Below are 25,108 nucleotides of genomic sequence, written 5' to 3'. Positions count from 1 at the left end.
CGCTGCTGCGCCGCGCCGTTGCCCGTGGCTGGCCGCCGCGCTGCGCCGCCTCCGCCGCCGGCCTCGCCCCGCCTTGCCGCCGTCCAGCGCCGGCTTGCCTCCCGCGGCCGTCGAGCCAGACTCGCCGCGCGGAGCCCCGGGCATCCCGCACCCGCCGCGCGCCACCGCTGACCCCGCCACCTGCAGCGGCCGGCCGTGCCACCACCGGTCCGGATCGTCGGCCTGACCCAAACCCATCGTCCGCTGCGACTCCGTCGACGTCCGCAGAGCAGTCGTTGGAAAGATAAAAATTATGAATATGCAATGTACCAACTTAGTTGGCATTTGTTATTTACTAGTTAATGTGATGACTCAAGTAGTTGATTTAGTTAGTGATCTAGTGAGATATATATGTAGATAGATAGTAACATAGATACATAGGTTCATAGATATAGTTAGATAGATACTTAGATATGTAGTTACATATTTAGTTAACTCCATATGATCTAGTTGTTTAGTGAGTACACTGTATATATATACGTAGTTATTATCTTGATTACTTAGTTTGTAGCTAGAAAATACTTGTTAGGTATTATCTATCGTCTAATTTTGACTAAAGGACATGTATTTTGTTACGTGTTTGAACTAGATGGACAACCTAGTGACCATATATCATGGAGGCACCGTTGAAAACGATCGCTATGGATATGTTGAGTTTCTTGATATGCAAAGTGTGCATGTGCTATTCAATGATAGGCCTTCATTTAGTGAGATGGTTGCAAAGGCTCAGGAGGAGCTGCATTGCCTTGGAGATGATGGCATTGCAGTTGATGGTGTACTGCACCTAGGTTCTCCTCCGAATATCTTTAGGCGAATGATCTCAATTGGTTGTGAGGATCAGTGGGACAACTATGTGAGATCGACTATGAAGAGCTAACTGCAATGCTTGGACGTGGTTGTGCGTCAGATGTTAGTTGATCCCATCCGTCATGGGTTTACCCCAGCAATGGATCATCAGGCACACATCGACCCTTCCGTTCTGAAACCTTATCTGTATGTGCAGATTGCACCTACGATTTCCGATGCTCAATCTGTCCCCAATGTGGTATTTGTAGATGGTTGTCAGACTCATGTTTTCGTGGTAGATCCACCTTATAATATCCCTTTGACACAGAATCATCCGACTAAGTGTCTTAACCGTATGGTTTTTGGGAGCTTACCCCGTTTCTTACATCTATTTCTTTTATTCTTTCCTCATTTCTGTACTGATGTTGTAGGAGATATTCCTGAGAATGTAGATGTGCCCCCTGTTGCTGCGCAAGTGCACTTTGGAGATGGATTCTATGGCTCCAATAGTATTGAAATTATTCATGATTCGGAGCCATATGAGATGGCTAGGGCTCTTGATTCTGATGATGATCGTCCTGTTGGAGGTTGGCATCATATCTGATAGGCATCAGGGCATACTTAATGCCAGGCGAGAGTAGATAGAGGGGTATGCACCTTTGCACCATCGTTGGTGTACTCGGCACCTTACCGAGAATCTACTCTGAAAGGATGGTGTGAAGGGTAACTTTAATCTGTTCTAGGAGGCTGCTCGATAGCTTGAGGACAAGTACTTTAAGGAAAAGTTGGAGCAGGTCAGAACCGCATCAAATGCAGAAGGCAGACAATGGCTCACAAGTTTGATGAGGGATTTGGAGAAATGGACAAGAGCTCACGACGCCGGTGGATGGAGGTACGAGTTTTAGTGCAGCAACATGGCAGAGTCATTCAATAAGTTGCTATTGGGGATACGTGGTATACCCATGAATGTAATCGTTTAATTCACCTTCTATAAGCTTGTTGCTTGGTTCAACGATAGACATGCCCATGCATTGTAGTTGCGGAGTGATGGAGAGATATGGGCTTTGAAACCAAAGGCACACCTAGAGAAGACAAGAGAAAGGGCTGGCACACATCAGGTTGCATGCTTTAACCACGCCACAGGGACTTATCAGGTCGAGCATAGGGGCAGTGCAACGTCCGACAGCGAGGTCCGAGAGTCGAGGATACATGTGGTTGTCCTCCAAGATTTCAAGTGCACTTGTGGTAAACCAAGGCAATACCACTTTCTATGTTCTCATTTGGTGGCAGCAGCTAGGCATCGCAACTATAATATCAAGAGGAGGATACCTCACGAGTTCAGTGTCGACACGCTTGTGCACACATGGAGCCCCCGCTTCGTGCCTTTCTGGGACCCTAGAGAGTGGCCTCCATATGATGGGCCGAAGTACATTGTGGATCTAGCTTACCGTTGGAACAAACGTGGATCAAGGCAGAGGATGAGGCACATGATGGTTATGGATCAGATACCCAGAAGAACGAGGCATAGGAGAGGAACTCCATTTGTTACTGACCCCGAGCAGTACGAGTGCGGCAAGTGTGGTAGACTTGGCCACAATTCACGAAATTGCCATTGGCAGATTAGTGAGGTGCGACTATTGATTTATTTTATTATTTTATATTTGTCGTCTTCATTTAATTAATTATGCATGTCTCTTTTTGTTCTTGTATTTGTGTCAATTACTTATACATTTGTAAGTTCATGTTTCATTGTATATTGAAATTCTAATTCATTCACTTTTTTTTAGGATAGAGCAATTCTACCTACTCGACCCGATGTACGAGGCGACCCACCGAGGACGTCTCATAGCGCTGGGGCAGGTAATAATCTATAAGTTTTGTTCAAAATTTGGTGAACATACATGTGTTCATGAAGTAACAGGAGACTATGTTTTATTCGATGCAGGACCTTTCGCTCCTTCATCCTAGAACCCACAGTGGGTTCTTGGACATGCGGTACGACGACAGGTACACTCCTTTCCTGCAAAGAGCTAGCCTGGATGTCATCTCTTTTCAAGTTTGTCGTGGGTTGCCCAAGTTTAACTCAATGGCCATAACTGCGTTGGTTGACAGGTATTAAATTGAATCATTGCCTCTATTCATGGTCATTTGTTCATGCGATTGACTTTTTGACAATTAATATTGCTTTGTCTTAAATATAGGTGGTGGCTGGAGACTCACAGCTTCCACCTATCTTTCGAAGAGATGACAGTCATGCTCCAAGACTGTTAGAAGATGCTAGGCCTAAGGATTCACGACAACCCAGTCACCGGGTAGTGTAGGTCAGACGCCTGAAGAGCACGAGTGGAGGCCTTCCTTGGGCGTGAGCTTGGCGAGCAAGTGGCTCGCACTTCTGGAGTTCCTATCTCCTAGCTACAGGAAGAGTTCGCACAGTGCCCCGAGGAGACAGTTGGGTACTACTGTAGGGCGTGGATCCTATACTTGTTTGCATGCGTTCTCTTCCCTAACGCCACGGGTGACAGTGCGTCCTGGATGTGGATCCACTGCCTCGGTGACTAGGACCAGGCAGATCACTACAGCTGGGGCTCTACAGTCTTGTGTTTTCTATACCGGTAGCTGTGCGAGGGGTGTCGTCGGTCTTCGTCAAACCCGTCACTTGGTGGATGCGTGTACCTGTTATAGCTGTGGATGTGGGCTCGTCTTCTAGTTGGTCGTCCTAAGGTTCTAAGGTCAGCCTCCAAGATGGTAGCCGACGTGGGCGTACCTTTGGGACTAGGCCAGGGTTCCGTACGCGAGGTTAGATCGGGCGTACATTGAGTTCACCAATGAGCTAGACACGCTGACGGCGTCTAGTGTAAGTAAATTTTATTTCCTATGCTAGTTTGAAAAGGATTAGTATACCATCTAACATCTTATTTTGACATGTTGTAGGTGGAGTGGGAGCCGTACGGTGGAGAGGACATACTTCCTTTTCAGCTGAGCAACTTTTGTGGGGCCGACGATGACTTCTATAGGATGAGGTGCCCTCTAATCTGCTTCTATGCTATCGAGTACCATCTGCCATATAGGGTTGCACGCCAATTTGGAGTGAGACAGCTTTGGCCTACGGCTCTGTTCTCGACTAGGATTGACTTACACAAGTAAGTGTTTTGATATTTCAAATGTCTCATGATGATGGTCCATTTCTATTAATATGGTGACATGTACATGGATTCAAGTAACGATGACATACGTGTAGGTTGGATCATCAGAGGAACAAGAAGATTTTTGACTAGGAAAGGCACCACCAGTCCTTCATTGAGGAATGGGAGGAGATGCACGACAATGTGGACGACAACAATGAGCCGCACACGAACCGTAAGTTCAGGCGGTACCAAGCTTCATACCAACATGCGACACGTTGCAGGCTAAGGCTACAGTGGACCAAAGCTGACTACACCGACATCGAGTCCTCCGACGATGAAGACACGGCGTACGACCAGTTGACTCGTGCAGGAAGGCAGGTGGAGGCAGGACCGATCTTGGACAGAGTGGTAAGCCAATTGCCTTATTTTTGTATGTTAAGTTGCATAACAATACATTAGGCGTTCTTGGACCGACATTAGGAGTTACCTATTGTAGTTAGTGCAACCTTCGAGTCGTATCATCCTTATAATATGTTAGATTCTTGTACAAAAGAAAACAAAACCTATTGCTATCTGTTTAGAAGTATTATTATTGAGAACTTTGTTGCAGGGCAATACACTCAAATGCTCAGTTGAAGAGATTGAGCGCGTTCGGCCGAGAGTCAATGACGACTACATACTTGGCTTCCTGGACGTAAGATTAAAAATATTATTTCAAACATATCATTAATACGTTAGATTCTTTCAGTTAACATAGTTTTGTATAACAGAGGTTGTCACGTCGTCTACGCCGTGCAGTTGGTCGTTGTGGTTGCAGGATAGACACGACGCATGACATGTACGTTCCTTCCATAGGCAGAGGAGGCTTGGGTTCCTCTAGTCAAGCAGCTACAGGGGATGGGGACGAGGATGAGGAAGACGACGACGATGACTCAGACAAGAGGCACAAGGAGCTTGGCCCCTCTCAGCTCCATGACGCTCCCTCGACTCATCCTAAACCGCCTCTAGGCACTAGGCAACGCTGTCTGCATGACCCTTACACTCCAGGTATGAGCGCTCTCGGTCACAAGGGTAAGGGCAAGAGTAGGAGGCAATGAGGGATGTGGTAGTTGTTAGTATGCACTATTATGGATTTTGTATTTACTTTTCTGTAACTATTTGGGACTGTATGGATATTGTGGACTATTTGGACTACGTATGACATATTATGTTGGTTGTGATATTCGTTGTGGTTGCATTTTGCTCCTTGGATGATTAAATGTTTGGAATATATAATGATGTCTCTGTTTGTAACTATGGATGCTCCTAAAACAAGGGAAACTCTTGTGAATTTTTTCCGTGAAACAATAATCATACTACACTGCTAAAAGGCACAAATGTAGTACACAGATTAACTATAAATTTATTAGAAAGTGTATAATCCAAACGTACAGGGACAGCAGCGATTTATCACATCACTGACATAGTACTGGCATGCATGGAAGCACAACTCCACTCTATCTCCATCATCCATCTTATTATTGTTTGATCCAAGGGCTTAGGTGAAGAGGCACATGGATCGCTAACATGTCACACTAAGAGGCCTCTATTCCTCCTCTCAACTTATAAATAACCACTCACTCCCTCTCATTCACACACACAAAAAGGAAGAAGAACACTCCTCAGCATTTTCTTTTGTTGCAGTACCAATGTTTGGAGGGTCGTTCAGAGGGAGAGGAAAGGGGAAGGGAACTACCTAGGGTGGGAGGGTCCTCTTAGTCCCGATTTCTTTGAGGAAGCTCTTTATGAGAGGTTCCCAGTTGAGAGCAAAAGTGATTTCACCAAAGAGGCACCACTAAGAGGATACGATGAAAGGAAAGAAGAGTGACCAAAATACATGCATGGTGAGGACTGCCTAGTGCAGATGTTCACCGAGGGAATAGATGGAGGTCGTCGTTTCTTCAAATGCCCACGAGCATGGGTAATTGCTATTACTTTTTGTTTCTTCAATATGTTTCTCTTGTATATAACTTACACGACATACTTATTGTACTCTTCCTTGGCCGAAGAAAACTATGGGTTCAGTAGGTGGGTCGATCCTTGACCTATTTATCTGCATGCGGAGTACATCTACTACCTACAGGACCGTATCTTCGATCTAGAAAGGGAAGTTAACAGCGGTTACAAAGATGACGGACAGGACGACAACAACAATGGTGCTGATTCACAGGAGGCACTCTGCAATGATCCATATTGCACCTACCCTAACCACAACAACAAGGGGCCTCCCCCGTCACCCCCGCCACCACCAACAACAACAACGGGAGGCTACTATGGAGAAGGTGCAACACAATTTGCTATGTGGCCACACTACTAGGATGACTTTATCTTTTTCACATACCACATCTATGTGTTTGTTGTTTGGTTTAATTACCTAAGGAATATTAGGTTTAGTCGAAGAAAACTTTGTACCCAGGTTCGGTACATGTAGTCACATGCCATTTCATGTGTTTCATGTGTTCATTTATATAATGTCGTACGTCGTTAGGTTTTTTTGCAGTAAGTGTTCACATTTCAATACGTCCGTATCATTAAACGAAATATTAAGACCATGAATAATAAAAACAACCACATAATGAAAAGTTCAAATACTATGCCACATTACACAACATATTAATACTAGAAGTACGTGCCAACAATAGACATAGGGGCAAATGCACTTTCAAATCCTCAGTCTAAAACGTACTGAGTAAGCAACTCATCATCCGAGTACCAGTCCTCTACCATAATCCTGTTGCTGTGGCTAGGATCACCTGTGTTGCTCTGACCTACCTATCGCCCATAGTAAGAGGCATCCACTTCATCTGTGGCCGCTGTGGCCTGAGTGAAGAACACGTCGTCATCCTCCTTCGCCTATAAGCCCGCCTCTGCTAGAGCGATGAGCTCGCTCAGTCTGGCAGTGTCGTCCTCAGCCTCCTTCGCCTGCATGTCTGTCTCTACTAGAGCGATGAGCTCGCTCAGTCTGCCAGTGTCATCCTCAGCCTCCTACGTCTACATGCCCACCTCTGCTAGAGCAATGAGCTCACTCAGTCTGCCAGTGTCATCCTTATCCTTGTCCCCCTCATCAGACAACACAATCGGTGATTGAACGGTGCGACCAGCTCGTGATCTATGCTCATCTAACTTCTTCTCCTCATACCTTGCACGAGCCACCTCTACGTCATGTTCCTCGCTGCAACCAATCTCTTCATGTATAAAATACAATCAGTTAGCAACACGATTATATTACATTTAAAATCAGGCAACGAAAAAAGGCTTTCAAGCACTCACTGACATATAATGTAGCAACATGCTCGTTCAAGACCTGTATCTGTACTCTTGTCTCCTCCCCTGCCTCATTCCTTGCCCTCTCCTCCTCTAACGTCATCCGCCTCTCCAATCCCCATTTGTTAAGCCCAACATCTATCGGGTTACAAATATCGCGCTGTCTAGCAAACTCACGCATATTTTCTTTGTGATGTTTAACGAATAGGTTGATGTAGTCAGGTCCAAATCTCCTCTTCCGTGCAATTAGTTGCCTTTTCTTCAGTTCATCCAAGAACTTAGCTTGATCATCATAACATTCCCACCTGTATTTTCTAGTGCTCTGTTCAAAAGAAATATTATATCATATATGTCTTAGCAAAAGAAATAAAATACGATTCCATGTTTACCACAAAAATAACGAACCTCATCATACTCAATCATATGGCCGCAATAATGGTCTATTCCAAGCTCGAAGGGACTAGGCCATAGATGGATTTAACACCACATTCGCACATGACAGGAGGTGCTTTGTAGATTACCCTTTCTTTCTTCTTTTCCTTAACCCTCCGCGGTTCTTCCGGCCATTGGTTCTTAGGACCATACAACCATTCCTTGAAACGACACTTCCCCATTGAAAACACCTAAATAACTAGAAAACTCGGCGCGGCAAAGCCGCGCCCTACCTGATTTCGCTAGCCTAGGTTTTTTTTCCTTTTTTTTTGTCATTTGATCAAGCAACTGGTGGCCGTTATGGAGGTGCTATCCTGCCACTGCAACCTCTCACATCTCAATGACAAACAGTGTAACTATGGTGAGATGGAATGGAATCAAATAAATTGCTTTGGTACAGAATTAACATACTTCACCTGCAATTAGCAGAATGCCAGAGTTTACAACTACTTTGAGATTTAAAAGCCAGTAGTAAAGACAGTACATCTAACACTGAAATCAAGATCATCTATGCTCTCAATTTTGAATTATCTAAGGATTTTCAATTATCTATAATAACAATGTTGGTCAGAAAATATAGGCAGCTGAAGAAGATAAGTAAGAACATTCATAGTATCTGTCAAGCTAGAAGTGTACATGAAAACTATGTTATGTATAAAATTAATCAGACAAAAACGTACAAGTAGCATTAAAGAAAGTACTATAATTAATTTAGAAGTTATGACAATTTCTAACATGTTTAAGACTTTAAGTACCAGAATGTTTTATTTTTAATTTTCTTAAAATAAACAAGTCAAGATGTAGCAATCTGAAATGTCAGGTCTTGTTCAAAGATGGGAAGCTCTTGAATGCCACAGATTATTAACATGAACAAGTACTGTGTAGCTCTTCAAAAGATAATCCTATTCTTGAAGGTCTGACACAAAACAAAGATGCATTCATTATAACTGAAAACTCCATGTTGCACCTTACTTCCGAATGCAAAAAAAAAAAAAAACCGCTCTATTCATAGGTTCATTATCTATGAAACACTGGAACTCCAGCTACATTTACTAGACACATACATCATGTGGTTACATATGCGGGGACCTCACTTATATACATCTTACTGCTAACTGCAATTGTGCAGTTTCAAATGCCACAGTCAGAAGGGCAAAAGGCGACTCTAATCAGGCTAGCTTAAAGGTACTACTTATATCCTGCACGGCACCACGGTGATTCGCAAGGAGCGGTCGGTCTGAGGGCAAAATCAGGAACATAACAACGAAATGCTCAGACAAAGGTAACTGCATAATCATTATCATTGAAATACATCCATCAGGATAAATAGATACAGTTAGGCATGCAGTTACGCTTATAATGTATTTTGTAACATATAGCGTATTTTGTTTCAATAAATTAGGCAAAGGAAACCAGACATAGTGTGGTAGTCCTACCAGTGACCCTTATTTGTGCGACATGGTATGTGCATTGTAATGAATCATTTTCTATTTGTATCTTATTACATTGAGCTTTCTATCATGCCTCAAATAAAGAAAAAGACTGTCTCTGTATGTTAATTCTCTAATTCAATAAACACTACAAATTTACTAGCACATATGTCAAGAATTGCACAATAAACCCAATAACCTGTACAAAATTCAAATCCATATACTTCTGTCATGGTGATGGTGCCACCGAAAATTGCTGGTACTACCCACATGAAAATTAATCGGATCCACATACACCAGGATATTTGCAGCAAATTTGCACTTTAGTCACCATCAGACTTGCCACTGGACAGCTAATGAAACCTCCTGCATGCAGTGAACAAAGGAAAAAAAGTAATAATATAATCAAAGAACTAACCCGTTCGTCTTGGGGCTGGCTTTGTTCACGGTTTCCACAGCGAAGGGAGTCCGGGTGGCGCGGCGAGGCTGGGGGCAGATGACCTCCGCCCGGGGCGGCGGCGGCGCATCCATCTGCCAGAACCTGGACCTCCTCTCGGGCATTGCCTCGGCCCTCGAGATCGGCTGCCTCAAATAGCAGTGCTCCATGCCTGACGCTCACAGCCTCCTGAAACCCAGATGAGGAGAAATTGAGTCCGCTAGATTGGAAGGAAGCGATTGCAATGGAGCGAGCCAGCGATGAGAAACCAATTCGCGTACATACAGAAATCAAAACCGCGGAGGAAATACAAACAGGACTGGTACCGCGGCCTCGACGGGGGCACGGGCGTCGAACGGCGATGCCGCTTCGGCGGTGGCGGCAGTGGCACTCGGCAGCGCGGCCTGGGTGGGGGTTGCGACGGGGGCGAGGGCGGGAGTGGTGGCCGTGGCGGAAGCGCGGCGCGGGCATGTGGGAAGAGGGGCGTCGGGACTCCCGTTAAGGCGGCGCTCGGCAGCACGGCCTGAGTGGAGGCTAGGACGGGGGCAGCACTCGGCGGGGACGGGAGCTGCAGCGGCGCGGCATGGGGCTACGGGAGGAGGAGCACCGGAATTCGGGAATGGGGGAGCACGGCACGGGAGGACGGATCGAAGTGAGGCCCGAGCGGAAGGCAGGCCGGCCAGGATTGCGGGTTGATTTCGGTGAAGTTCGAGGGCTCTTAAAAAAACCTAAGAGAAGGCCTGGACTGCGGGTTGATTCGACTAAAGTTCGAGGGTTTTTTTTAAAAAAAGACCACGCCTCACACGCTCTGGGCCGTTCGCGCGCCCGATCCGATGGCCGGGAAAAGCTGGCGACGTGGCCACGCTCGCCGGCCCGCTTTTGGACCCAGGATTCATATAGAAAGATGAGACATTAGTACATGAACACATATAGCTCAAGATTTAAACACATACACTTTGTACTTACTTCATGCTTGTTTGAACACACAAACTCCAACGTATTCTCAAGATTTATCATAGCTCGATCTCCGCAATCACACAGAGGAGGTTCCTCGAGTCGTCTAACTGTGGCTAGGTGCTTCTCCTTAGCCGTCATTGGCAGAGGGTTAGGGGGGTGGAACCCACCACTTGAAATGCTCACGTGGATGTCTCCCTCTAAACCAATCGTCGAAAAGGAGGTACATAGGATCAAACTTGTCTACACCGTCGATCCACTAAAAGAAAAAACACCTCTCATGGTCCTACATACGAGGTTCCAACAAAATATTAGTAGCATACTTACACAAATAAAGAAAAATGATAGTGGAAACAATTTCTTACATTAAAACGACTACATATGTAGAAGCAACGCGCCGCTGTGTCCGGGTGTTTTAATTGAAAAACATGGGCCAGGAAACCACAGTCACAGTTAGGGACAGGGAGGTCAGGAGGGACGGGGGCATCTTTGCTAGACGCGTCGAGGTATGATTCTCGAGGACGACCCCGTTTTCGCCAAAACTCCTCCCGAAACATTTCTTGCATCTAACAAAACAGATATAATTTAACAAACATAAATCAAAACATCACAAATAAATATCAATGAGAACCATAACTATAATACAACCAATTTCGTTCTAAGAACCCAAAACAGTTAACATTAAACCATAAACCTAGGGTTTCCCATTTGATGCACAACAATGAACCCATAACATAACTACATGCGCCTAGGTTTGCTAGCTTTTTCCACGCCTTGCATCATCCAATGGTTGTATAATATATATATCGATGGATACAATGAAACCCTAAGTGATGACGATTCTTAGGTTGAAAAATCCGACAAATATATACCGAATCGATGTAAAAAAAAACTAGGAGGGGAGCGAGGATACCTTGCTCTCGAAGATCTACGGATCAAATCAAGGTTTTCAAGGTCCAATATGCCGATTCGTGAGGTAGGGTGAAGTGGGGAGAGAAAAAACCCGAGAGGGAGGAGAAAGAAGAGGAAGAACGCTCGGGCAGGAAGGTTGGGCCGGTGTTAAATGCAGAGAGCTCGGCGACAGTCACTATGGCGCCGAGCTCGGCGCCAAGATCTACGGCGCCGAGCCCTCTGGCAGGTCATCCACCGTGCCCAGGAACTCGGTGCCAGACACGCTGGCGCCTACCTCGGCGCCAGTATCAATGGCGCCGAGCTAAGAGTTTATTTTCTGAATTCTTTTCGCTAGAGGTCTGTTTGTGAGAAACTTTCAAAAAAAGACTAAATTGTAAAAAAAATCGAGGGGGTCCGGTCTCACCATGCCCATGGCCACGCCTCTTGTGGCCGTGTGCCGTCCACGTGCAGAGATGGAGTCGCTGCTCAAGGCTCTCTAGGATGTAGTTTTGTCATTTTCCTTGATCATTTGATGTGTAAGTCGTCCTCGTCCATAATCTGCTTCCTCCGTATTTTAACATGCATTTCATATTAGTTTTGTGCTAAATCAAACATTTCTATCTTTGGTCATCAATTCTAAAAAAATTATGTAGATTAACAACATAAAAATTACATTTTTAGTCTCACTATGAGAAACATTTTCATACTATGTAATTCGAATATTGCGAAACTACATGGACTTCTTGAAATTAATGTTCAGACTTATTAGGATTTTTTTATATTTTGTACAAACCTAAAGTCACATGTAAAAAACAAAGGGGGTATGTCCTTAGGTGACATTTGGAACTACATGGACTTCTTGAAATTTGGAAAATTGTTCTACAAGGTGAGAAAAATGTTCTAGAAAGGTAAATAATGCTTATGTGAAGGAGAAAAACTTTTTTAGGAATGAGATATTTGATGGGTAAGAGAAAAAAAATGTTCTAGAAAGGAGAGAACTATGTTTTTAAGATTTTTGTCTAGAAAGTGAAACTTATTTCACTTCATATATAGGGAATGTATATCTCAGTACCACAAAAACATTTTACTTTTTTATTTACGGAGGCTAGCAAAAAATATTGCAGTCTTAAAAAAATGAACCATGATTTTTAGAGGCACTCGTTTCATTTATGAAGACAATAAACTTGTAGGCGTCTTTGAAAAGCAATTAATAGAAGCGGACCTTAGAAGCCCGCCTTAGTAAATAGCCACAAGCCCATCAGCCCACTAAAATGTAATCTTGTCCCTAATCTGCACCCTCTCACCGAGCTTGGAGGTCCGCGCTCCCTCCTCATACCGATCGAGCTCCGGTGAGATCCCGAGTCATCACTCTCTCTATTATTCCTCCACTCTACTCGCTATATAGCGCCGCACATGTCGAGTTTTGTGGAATTCCTAGTACGTTTACTGATACTAATTTATAGGGCCATTTTTATGGGGGCCGGCATCTTATTAAGGCCTTGTTTAGATGACATCCAAATTCCCAAGTTTTTTCACTCCCTCTCCATCACATCAATTTTTAGCTGCTTGCATGGAGTATTAAATGTAGGAAAAAAATAACTAATTACACAGTTTGGTTAGAAATCACGAAATGAATCTTTTGAGCCTAGTTAGTCCACGATTGGACAATATTTGCCAAATAAAATAAAAATAGTACTATTTATCGGGTTCAAAAAATTTGCAAAGTGAACCAGGCCTAAAGTATACTTGGCCATCGGGCCGGCCCGGCTTGGCACGGCACGGGCCCGTGCCAGGCACGGCCCGGAGGATGTCGGGCCGGCACGGCACGCGGGCCTCCCGGGCCGTGCCCAGCCGGGCGTCGTGCCTGACCAAGGGCCCAGGCACGGCCTGCTGGGCCGTTTTTCGGGCCGGGCCGGCCCGAGAAGGCACGGCCTGCCAAGCGTTCCAGGCTGGCCCGAGGCCCACAGAGAGAGGGAAGGGGAGAGCAGGAGGCAAGGGCAGCCACGGGGAGCGGCCGCCGCCGCCGGCGCGCTCGCCCTGGAGGCTGGATGTGGGGCCGCGCGGAGAGGTAAGGAGGCGGCGGTTGCAGGTCGGGCCGGCCCGAGGCCCACCAAAAGCGACATAGAGGAGGCCGGAGGGGGAGGCGAGGAGTGGAGGTGGCGACGGCCGCCGGCAAGCTTCCCCCCGGGTCGCTTGATGCCAGATCCGGCGGAGGAGGCGAGTCCGGCGAAGTAGCGGCCGGATCCGGCGAAGTAGCTGGCGGAGTTGGCGCCGCGGAGGGGATGGAGGCCGCTCCGCTCAAAGCCGTGCGGGGGCGCGGAGGAGGCGGCCAGATCCAGACGCGCGGGGGGGGGGCGTGGAGGCGGCGGCCGCCGCCGCACTCGACGCCGTCGCGCGAGGGGCCGTGGAGGTGGAGCTCTGGAGGCGGCAGCATGGGGATGGGGGAGGCGGAGTGGAGTGGAGGTGGAGGCGGCGGCGTGGCCGGGGATGGAGCACGCGGTGCCCGCTGCCACGAGCGGACGCGCCCACACCTGGCCGGCGAACGAAGAGAGGGAGCAAGGCAGAAGAGCGATGCCGCGACCGCGAGTGGGGAGCGCCGGAGCGGGGAGGGAGGGGAGCTGGGGAGCGGCCGAGCGGGGACGGGGAGGGAGGGGAGCCGGGACGGGAGGGGGATTTAGGGATTTAGGTTCAGGGGGGACGGTGGACGGGGGGTGGGGACGGCCGAGCGGAGCGGCCTGGGCGCCTGGCTGGCTGGCTCTTAGCAGGCCAGCTTGCCGGGCCGTTCGGTACAGGAGCGGGCCGTGCCGTGCCAGCCCACGGGCCTGAGCAGCGGCCCAGGCACGGCCTGCTGCCTCGGGCCGGGCCAGCCCAGGCCCGCATGTTACCGGGCCGTGCCGTGCTCGTGTCGGGCTAAAAAAACATACTTCGTGCCATGCCGTCGTGCCTCGGGCTGCATGGCCAAGTATAGCCTAAAGTAGAGCTCGGTCTTTTCGTCCGGCAACCAAGCAGAGGCGACTTGTCCAAAATGGATTAGTCGTCGTACCATACATGCCGCACTCGTGCTTGCTTAGCTTTTGACAAAAGCCTAAGGTAGGAGTAGTAGTTTACAACTTGTAGTGTACGCGTTGCCCAGGTGTGCACACAACACAAAGCCAGCAAGTGCATACTGTCACACGGCAAGCAAAGCAACTGCCTTATCTCACTCTATCACATCACATGCTCTGTGTTAGTCAGCCCGTTGGTTTCAGCCAGAATTTATTAGACTGCCCATTAAGGGCTGGATAGCGAGAAGATGGCCTTCTTTTGGGCAGGTTCGATTCCTGCTCGCTAGAAATATCATAAATAAAGAAAGAAGCGCATCCGTATTTTCCTCTCAAAAAAACCCAGCATCAATCGGGCTTATCAGCCCAAAAACCAACCAGCGATATATATGTTTTCTTATTGTATTGATTTATTTACATGCATATACACCAATTCAACCAATGAAAGAATTCATGATCCTTGGTTCTACCTACTCCTATATCCTATATACCTAAATACAATGAAACAATGAAGAATACATACATAATGAACAGTGCCTACGTATAATAGTAGTATATTCACGATCCAACAACTAAACACCACCACCTACAGCTACAGGCGATCGACATGAACAATTCAATCTAGGTATACAAGCACAACTAATCAATAACGAACAGATCAATTTGCTGCTGATCAGATCGATGAGCTTAAGGGATCAAGCCGGGATCATGAACCGGGGCTTCTTGAAGGCGAGTGGGCTGAGCACCTCGTCGTCCTCCAATCCCGCGCACCGCTCCGGCAGCGCCGGCAGGTTGAGGTCGAAGGCGACCGCCGCCGTGGCGCGGCTGGTGGTGGCCGCGGTGGAGGAGGAGGACGCGCGCGCGGGCGCGCTGCCGATGGTGCCGTCGTAGTGGCGGCGCTTGTGGCCGCCCAGCGCCTGCCCCGTCGGGAACGCCTTCCCGCACACGTTGCACTCGTGCGCCGCCGCCGCCGCGGGTTTGTTGTTGTCGGCGCCTGCGGAGCCAGCCGACGACGAGGACGGCAGCACCGGCTTCTGCTCCTCGTGGTGATCCCCTACCTCCGTTGCCGGCGCCGGCGGAGAGGGCTTGGTGCGGTGGCTGGCCTTGTGCCCGCCGAGCGCCTGGTACGTCGGGAACGCCTTGCCGCAGACGGAGCACGCGTGCTCCTGCCCCTGCGGCGGCGGCGCGGGGGCCGGGGCCGGGACGTCGCGGCGGCCGGTGGCCAGCATGACGAGGCACTGTGCCAGGTACTCCTCCTGGGAGGGGGGCTCCTTGCGCTGCTCGCGGTCGCGGCGGCGCCTGGAGCGCTTCCGCTTGGCCAATCCTTCGCCGTGCGCCCGCTGCTGCACCGCCGCCTTTACATCTTCGTCCTCTGCTGCCGTCCCGACCCCGCCGCTGCTGCTCGTGGTGGCGACCTGGTCCGCTGCAGCCACCACCACGTCAAGAACCGCCTCCACCGCCATGTGCCGAATATGTAATCAGCTCGCTGTATATCACCGATGGATCGGTCGATCTCTCGGGCCTATAAATATGCTCCCGGCCTTGCTGCTTTGAACAGTGCAGCAAACTGCTTGCTGCAAGTTTGCTGTCTGTTGCTTGGCTACAAAGGCAAGGCAAGAGAAGAGAGCAGTGGGTAGGTTGCTTCTGGAAGTGAGAGTGAGTGGAAGAGTAGGGGCAAGGGAGTGGTCGCTTTATACCCGGTGTCGAAGGATCGATCGGGATAACTACTCCGATGTAGAGGAAGAGTCTCGGGGTCAAACACTCTAGCTTGGCCTCGAAGATCGACGGGGTAGCTGGATGTGTAGAAACAAGCAGACAAGACACAAGAGTGACCGAACTGTTAACACTTTAATGACGTGTCAGCTGATCGAGCTGACCACCACCACTCTGTTATCGGTGGGTGGGTCTGGGTCAGCAGATGCAGGAGGACGAAACTTGGCCTCGACTGCTTGCTTACTTGAAGAGCAGGTTCGTCATGCCATGCGGATGCAGTACAGGGGAAGGAAAGGGGAGGGAGGGAGGCAGGAAGGTTACCGGAAAGTGGTGAGGGCGACTGGACCGGGTCTGGAGTCCACGGCCACGAGATGCAAACTTCCGTTGGCGCGGGAAGCAGAGGCGGCGCCAACTGCCCAACTGCCGATGGCAGTACGTCTGTGTCAGCATGTACTATGTGGGATAAAGATGAAAACGGACGAAACGAACGTAAAATAGCTCTTCCGTTTTCGTTAAAATAGCTCCCGTTCCCGGTCTGCGTCTGGCACTGGAAAATTGGAGGAAGAGAAAGAGGACGGCGGGCGTCGCAGTTAGGGATGAGGGTGCGGTGTTGGGTCTTGGGCAAGTTGGACCAGCTCTATGGATGGACTAAGCTCTTAGCAGGCCTATTCCAGACTTAATAAAGACGGGATGCAAAATAGGATATTCCGGTCTAAAACAGGATACCGTAAATACGGAAGGACAAACGCTCTACCGTTTTCGGTCCCGTTTCTGTTTGTCCTGGAAAAAACAAAAACGAACGGGAAAAAACAGTATACGGTTGCGGGCGGAACAGGATTCATCCGGTCCGTTTTCATCCTTATATGTGGATATGTATGCTACCGTTACTTGCCATGACGCGTGCTTAGTCAGGTGTTTGTTTCGCTTAATTACGAGGTCATTACAGGTGTGTGCATGGCTGTGTGCCCACGATTAGGCCGCCGTGGCGGTATACACGTACGAGTACGATGCACAGTCACAGCCACGTACTGTGTGCATCGGCAACACTACAGTCCGCAAACACTCTGCTCTCACGCTCACCTGCTAGTGGACAGCGGTTCGTCGGCAAATCAATCCCTTTTTTTTTCAAAGGTCGGCAAAAGCTTTACCCAAATTTATTAGTAGAGGAAAAGATGGGAAAAAAAATTTACAACTCCCTTGCAAACCTCGCAAGCACCAACTCCCAAGAAGCAAGAAAAACCACTCGAAAACACACAAAAGCACAGGCCGAGCCCCTGTCACAACACTCAAACTAAACGACTCACGGAAACCAAAACCGAAAGTACAAGACTTCAAAACCGGGAGAGAGACACAAAGCCACTTTCTTAACAGGCTTGGTCATTGCCAAAAGCAATCTCATACTCCTTGATTAGATAGGCCACTTATAGCGGTTGTAATTCCTTGTGTTGTGAGGTTCATCGATTTCTTTCCTTTCAAATGTTCCACCAAAAATAGATTAAGATTCCGTCAAATTCATTTTTTTCTAGCCTTATCAATTCTTCTCCTCCATTTTCTCCAGACTTATTTGTAGACCGACCCCGTAAGATAGGACCCACTTATGTTGTTATGTTCCACATATTAAAATTTTGTTCTGACCGGTATGTTGCTACAGCTATATATCTTAGATCTTTAATCCATGCTTGCACCTTTGTTGGAACCGCTGTACTAGCAAAAGAACATTACCCGTTAGGAGGATATAGTGCAACACCTTAGAGATGACATTTCCGCTATCCGGTTGTGGCTAGTGCGTATCACCTAAAGCATGTGGAGCTACCAAGTGAGGACCATGTGATGACGTGTCAGGTCTTATTGGTCCCTATGTGGAGCTACATGGAGAGCATTCTTTCGTTTCTAACATGGATGTCGGCCCTTATTCTCCTATTTCACGCTCTTCGGTGTCATCGATCCTAGATTCTCTTGTATAGGCTTGCACACCCTCTAGCATCGGCAAGAAGGCAATATCATGCCATTGTGGCGCTCTCCGAGACCTCAATTGTACAAGTAATAGAGTGGACATTGCTAGATGTTGTTACTCATGATGAGGATAGCGTTCTGGTGGAGGACGCATCCGTTGATAAAGAAGCTAGTCTCACAAGTGACAGTTGAGGATCACATCTTTCTCATCACCATCGAAGATGACCTTATGCATTCTATGACCGACATCAAAGCAGAAGTGCACCGACTGATGAAGGATCCATCGATAAAAGGCAGCGTCTTCTCCATCCGCCACAAATGAGAAGAGAAGGATAGGACATCTCCTCGTATACCCCCCCCCCCCTTTCACCACCAGCCATAACAGCAAGATGTCGGAGTAAGTCCTACGATATGTCTTATCTTTATCGAAGTGTCCGCCTTGCATAGCGTAGTGTGCTAAAAGATTTGAGCATTGTTGGGAAGGATGAGAAGCTCGATGACGATGCAATGCAAGACATTGTAGGGTGCCTGTTGCCGGACCTCCTCAGACCTCTAATGGGTATAAAAGGTCATGCCTTTTAGGGTCTTATGGTGGAGGTCTCTTTGCCTCTTCCTGAAGGGCCGTAGGGGTATGACATTGATGTGATTGTCTATGTTGTTGTTGCTCATATTGTTAGCAGCTTGTTGGCTGAGTTTATCTTAGTCGTAGTGTTTCTCTTATTTTCTATGATACCGTAATATAGTTGGCAGCTCTACTGCTCGATTTGTTTTTTTTTTTAAATCTGTTCTCGACCTTAATAGAAACAAAAACAAATGACTAAGATTACGAAACAAAAGGAGAATATAAGGCTCACTTGAGGCAGCAAGCTGTTCTCCTTCATGGCTCTCATTGTCACTAGTAGTTCTGTCAGGGCGCTCCCCGGGGGAACGGTGTGGCCGCCGCCGCCGCCACGTGGATATTTATGTGGTGGTTCGCGTCCGCGTGGCCACTCCCGCGCTCACACGTACACGTGTACGCTTACGTCACCGCGGCGCATGCTTCGGCGGTCGTCTCTCCTGCCGTGTTGCCGTGTCGGCTGCTGGTACCCGATCGAACGGGCAAGTCTTCCTTTGCATGGTCGCATTGGTATTTGGTAATGTGAGCACTTTGACCTTTCATAATTTCCGTCGTCCGCCAAACCGTGTTGCATGCACTGGCTGCTAACAGCACACAGTTGCAACCAGATTAAGATCCGTTCGTTGAGCTACGTACTAGGCCATGTTTAGTTGCCACCAAATTCCAGAATTTGGCACTATGCAAAAAAAAGATTCTCCGTCACATCAAACTTGCGGTACATGCATGGAGTACTATATGTTGATGAAATCAAAAACTAATTGCACAGTTTGGTTGTACTTTGCGAGACGAACGTTTTGAGCCTAATTAGTCAAGAATTGGACAATTATTACCAAATAAAAACAAAACGACACTGTAGCTACAGTGCCGCTACAGTTATTCGGGCGGCGCCGGATCTGGCGAACTAAACACGGCCCTAGTAGTTCAATGCTGTCCAGTGTCCACATGTACGGTCAAACCTCTGAATTAAATCCAAGTTGACCAACAGTTCAGTGTTGTTGGTTGAACCAGCATGGAATTACTATGTTGGCTGACTGCGCCAATAACATTAGTGATTCTATGTCACGGCCGACGTAATTCGGGATATTTAACTGTTTACCGTCCTACCAAATGTCATCTCTTCAAAATCCAAGCCGCGTTTATGAATACTTCTATTTATTTGTCACTAGTAGTGTGCCCGTGCTAACGCTATGGTTAAAACAAAAGAACAATGTCTTTTTGAAAATGAAGTAAATAGTGAAATGGATTAAGATTCATACCGAAAGGACGAATGGAACAATGAACAAAGGAATGTATTGCAAAAAAAAAAAAACCCATTAAATTGCAAATCTTGCCTGCCTTATCCCTTCAAAAAATGTGCATCATGTGATCCAAACCATCATAGGCAAAGATTCCTAAAAAAAATCATAGTGTAGCAAGACCAGTGGCAAAGAAAGCTTAAACATTAAGTCAAATGATTAGAAATCAGGCCACCAGAATGAACCATTCGAGTTGACTTTCAAGTTTATGAAGCAAATATATTACCCAGCAAGTATATTGCAAGATTGTGACACATTCTAGTACATAGTGCAGCGAGCGTAGACTTATCCAAGTTACATTACATAGTATACAATTTTTAAAAATAAATAAAAAGGTGAAAAATAATAAACTCCTCTTTGCTAGAATCAATCTTCCAAGCCATGATAGCACCATCAGCACTCACTGAGTACATAATGTGTCTCCCTGCCACGAACTCCAAACCATGAAGTTTAAATAGAATTCAGTTCTAAGCCTCGAAAAAGAGGAAAAAGGAACGACATTCAGGACCCGCGATATCAAATTTTCTAGTGCTATATGTCTGCAACTTGTCAGTCAACTAAGACAATTCAAGTTATGGACAAATCGTAAAATGCAGTAACTTATGGCAGTTGGTAACAAACAGTGTCTTGCGCTTACAAATGAGTTAAGTATTGAGGGAAAGATAAACATGAGAAAATTGCAATTATAGGATACCAAACAACGCGCTTCGTAATTAGAGGACTTCAATCGTCGACTTCGTTAAAATGACCCTCGAAACGTTGGCTTCTTATTTTAGATGACATTTGACATATTTCTTCACTTTGTTAATCAAAATATATGTATTTTAGTCTTTCTGTGACCCTTCTGCCCTTCTGCTTTTATATCGTAGATTGATCGTACCGACGTTCGTCGTACCCGACGCCGCCCTAAGCACCGACGCCGCCGTTCCTTTTTTCCCCTCCTCCCGACGCCGCCGAGGAAGCCGCAGTAGGGGCCGAGGACCTGCAGCACGCGCAGCAGCAGTCCCGTCAAGTACGGCGAGTGCTGGACGTGTCAGGCGAGCTGGCCCAGCGGCGCGTGGCTCCGAGGGACGCCGCGCTGCTGCAGGCCGCGGAGCAGTCGTCGTACTTGACAGGGCTGCTAGGTAAATCGTAAAAGATCCCATCGGCCCGTGTCAGGATCTACGCGAATCTGGTATTCTATTTCGGAACAGGTCTTCCAAAGACAAACGCGTTCAGCACAGTATCTTGCCATGATTCCAACGCGGACTCCTCAGAGACCGAATCATTGGCACTAATCCTACCCTGAAATCGGCGAATCATTGGCACTAATCCTACTCTTGTTTGGTCGCGATGGCGGGGGACAGGCCGGTCGACCAGAGCGACGCGGCGGCCATGCAGGTCTGTTTCTGTCTTTTTTTTTGTTGTGTTTCGAGATCGATTAGTCCAATGTTGCTGACCTACAGCCTGTTCGCTTGGTCGTAAACGATCGCAAATTTCCAGCTAGAACAATATTTTTCCCTCACACCAAATCAGCCAGCAGTAAATAATCCACGATCGTTTACGGCCTGCCGAACAGGCTGCTAGCTAGCTAGCACTCGAGTCTAATTCCAATCTTTGTAAATATATTTAATTCTAACGTGTCGGCTTCGGTTCTTGACTTTGCTTTTTATTATAAGGTGATGATAGCATAGTAAAATTAGTTGGTGGAGTCTCCAAGAACACTTATTGACTATTTGTTTACGAAGTGTCAAGCTGAGTTGCGTGGCCGTATGTACATGCAGAACGCAAGGGAGAGGCTGCCGACAGACAAGGGGGCGACGCTAGAGGATACCGAGAGGGTGGTGTCCGCGGAGATACGGAACAAGCTGGACATGACGACCACGCCGGGCGGCGTGGCGGACGCGGTGACGAAGGTCGTATTGCACTTATGGGTGAGAATCAAATTTGTGAGCTTTTAGGCTTGACAGAGGAGGACACAACAAATATACCTACACAGAACTTTGATTGCCGAATGGATGAACAGGGGCATTATAATGAGCTTGGGCAAGATAATGATGGTGCTGTCATTCCTACTAGTGATGCCATACCAAGTGAAATGATCATTTCATATGATAAGAACAACCCATCCATGGATTTAGGAACAGTGTACCCAACCATGGAGGAGTTCAAGATGGCAGTGCGGCAATTTGCCATCAATAAGGAGTTTGATTTAGGAACAGAGAAGTCATGTAAGACGAGATATAGGGCTTATTGCAAGTCTGGTGATAAAGATTGCCCTTGCCCTTGGAGGATAAATGGCACCAAACATAAAGGCCAAAGCACTGTGGAGGTGAATAAATTTCTTTTTCCTTTCATTAATTGTACTTATCAGAAAAAATTAATATAAATCTCATTGATTTTTTGTTTTGCAGGTAACCGTCTTAGTCGATAAACATACATGTGTGTCTAGCATGAGGCAGATAACTACAACTCCAACTCTAAAGTGGGTAGCTAGCAAGGCTGTGAGTATCCTTAGAGATGATCCAAATATTGGTGCTAAGGAATTGCAAAAGAAGTTGCAGACAGCTCACAAGTGTCAAATTGCATATGACACTGTATGGCGGGGTAAAGAAAGAGCTCTTGACGAGGTTTATGGCAAATGGGAAGAGAGTTTTGAGCAGTTGTTTAGGTGGAAGGCCGAGGTAATGAAGCGGTGCCCCGGGAGTGTCGTTGAAATTGAGGTACTTGAGGTGGATGGTCAAGTATATTTCCACCGTTTTTTCTGTGCTCTTAAACCATGCATTGACGGTTTCTTGGAAGGTTGTAGGCCTCATTTGAGCATAGATGCTACAACACTTAATGGTAGGTGGAATGGTCACTTGGCCGCAGCTATAGCAGTTGATGGTCATAATTGGATGTATCCACTCGCTTATGGCTTCATAGCTTCTGAAACAACAGACAACTGGACTTGGTTCATGGAGCAATTAAAGAAGGCAATAGGTGATCCTCCACTCCTTGCTGTTTGTTCTGATGCTTGCAAGGGCTTGGAGAATGCAGTGAAGAATGTATTCCCAAATGCAGAGCAAAGAGAATGCTTTTATCATCTTGTCAAAAATTTTCAGAAGAGATTTAGAGGGTTTGGACAGATATATCCTGCGGCAAGGGCTTACAGAGAAGACATATTCTATGACAATATAACAAAAATGGTAAGTGAATCAGCAGAAGCAGTGAAATGGTTACAGACCAATCATAAGCTATTATGGTATAGGTGTGCCTTCAATCCAGAAATTAAGTGTGACTACATAACTAGTAATATTGCTGAGTCATTTAATAACTGGATTAGAGACTATAAAGACTTACCTGTTGCTGACCTTGCTGATAAGATTAGAGAAATGATCATGGTACTTTGGAACAAGAGAAGAAATATTGCATACAGGCTACCTGAAGGCAGGATACTTCCAGCTATTATGCATCAGCTAAAGGCAAATACTAGAGGTTTGGGACACTTGAAAATTGTACCATGTTCTAATTGGAGTGCAGAGGTGTGGGACCATAGCAGCAGAGTTGAGAGGCATATTGTCAAGTTACACCAAAGGACCTGTACTTGTCTTGAATGGCAGCACACTGGTAAGCCATGTCAACATGTATTGGCCTATGTAACCCACCAACGGGGAGTTGACCTTGAACAGTTTGTGCATGACTATTACTCGGTGAATAGATTCAGGGCTGCTTATGGTAGAGAGATTGAGCCGATGACAGATAAAACACAATGGCCACAAGTTGACCTACCATTTTTAGTTGGTGCACCTCTTGCTAAATTACCTGTTGGAAGACGAAGGAAACTAAGAAGGAAAGGATGGATGGAAGGTGGCCACAAGAAGAAAGTTTCCAAAGATGGTAAATGTACCAACGAGGGTGAAGGTGAGAAGGGATGTGACAACGATACTGCTCTAACAAATGGAAAGGGAAAGAAGATGATCAGAGGACCTATGACTTGCAAAAAATGTGGAGAAAAAGGTCACAGGCAAGCTAGTGCCAAGTGCCCACTAAATGGGACAGCAAAAAAGAGGTAAGAACTGATTTTCTTTATCAAGAAACTTAAATGAAAATATCAATATTAATTTATTTGATTACTTGTAGGAAGCGTAGGCAACCTAGAAAGAATGTTACAAAAGCTGCGTCAGCAGAACCTAGCACCCCACGGAGGCCAACTAGAGAAGAAATCCTACGGGATAGTCCAGGAAGGGTCACCAGAAGGTAAGGAATATTAACACATTTACTGTACATTATTTTTTCTATACATATAATTGTCATATCGTATTTATGTGCAGCAAGCTTGCGATGTTATTAGGAGAGGGCACATCTTCACAAACCGACACCACTAGTCCCGTGAAGATGCCTACCACGACAGCACCAAAAAAGATGACTCCAAAGAGAAAGCTACACATTGAATGAATTAATTTAGTTGTGATGAGATGTAAACTCATGCTTTATTTCATATGACTTGGATCTCGTTTGGAACTAAATTATGGTCTTCTGAGATGAACTTGTTTATGCTAGAATAATGGTTTTATAAGATGAGCTCGTTTGTGCTAAATTCATGGTGTTATCTATTACTTGTAATTGTGTATGGATCATCTTTGATAATTTATATTACATATTAACTGTACATTATGGCCAGCCAGCCCAGGCCACGCCCAGCCATGGACAGGCGGCGGGTCCATGCTCGCCACGGTGACCGACTCAGGAGACTAGCGAGGTTGTTTCTGGACACGTGAGGTTGTTTCTGGACACGTGAGGTCCCGTGAGGTTGTTTCTGAACACGTTGAAGAGTTGAAGCTTCGGGAGGTCAACGTTGGACGGCAGCGTGCCATTCAAGCTGTTGTTCTCCAAGTACAGACTAGCGAGCCTCTGGAGCCTGTTGAAGTCCGGCGAGACCCCACCGGCGAAGCGGTAGTTCGAGAGGTCTAGCCGCTGCAGCAACCGGAGGCCGAAGAACCCCTCCGGTATCTGCCCATCGAGCCGGTTGCCGTCGAGGTACAGGTACCGTAGCTCCGCCATTGTTCCGGATGTCGGCCGGGATCCCGCAGTACTCGACCAGGCTGGTCGGGACCTGGTCCGGGAACGACCCCT

General features: G+C 46.9%; 2 protein-coding genes across 2 annotated transcripts; one reads left to right on the top strand and one right to left on the bottom strand.

The window, feature by feature from the left end:
• Positions 1-14,811: 14,811 nt before the first annotated feature.
• LOC136508819 (zinc finger protein 1-like) lies at positions 14,812-16,113 on the bottom strand. Its single transcript, XM_066503597.1, has one exon. The coding sequence runs from the start codon at positions 15,898-15,900 to the stop codon at positions 15,133-15,135; it is 768 nt and encodes a 255-aa protein (XP_066359694.1). The 5' UTR covers positions 15,901-16,113; the 3' UTR covers positions 14,812-15,132.
• A 6,777-nt stretch (positions 16,114-22,890) lies between these two features.
• LOC136507881 (uncharacterized) lies at positions 22,891-24,566 on the top strand. Its single transcript, XM_066502476.1, has 3 exons — positions 22,891-24,044; positions 24,116-24,232; positions 24,307-24,566. Exons 1-3 carry the CDS (start codon positions 22,891-22,893, stop codon positions 24,428-24,430), a joined length of 1,395 nt encoding a protein of 464 aa, XP_066358573.1. The 3' UTR covers positions 24,431-24,566.
• The last annotated feature ends 542 nt before the right edge of the window (positions 24,567-25,108 follow it).

This window comes from Miscanthus floridulus, chromosome 15, assembly GCF_019320115.1.
Source record: "Miscanthus floridulus cultivar M001 chromosome 15, ASM1932011v1, whole genome shotgun sequence".
NCBI lineage: Eukaryota > Viridiplantae > Streptophyta > Magnoliopsida > Poales > Poaceae > Miscanthus > Miscanthus floridulus.
The sequence above is the reverse complement of the archived record's forward strand: the minus strand, read 5'-3'. Positions and strand labels throughout refer to the sequence as shown.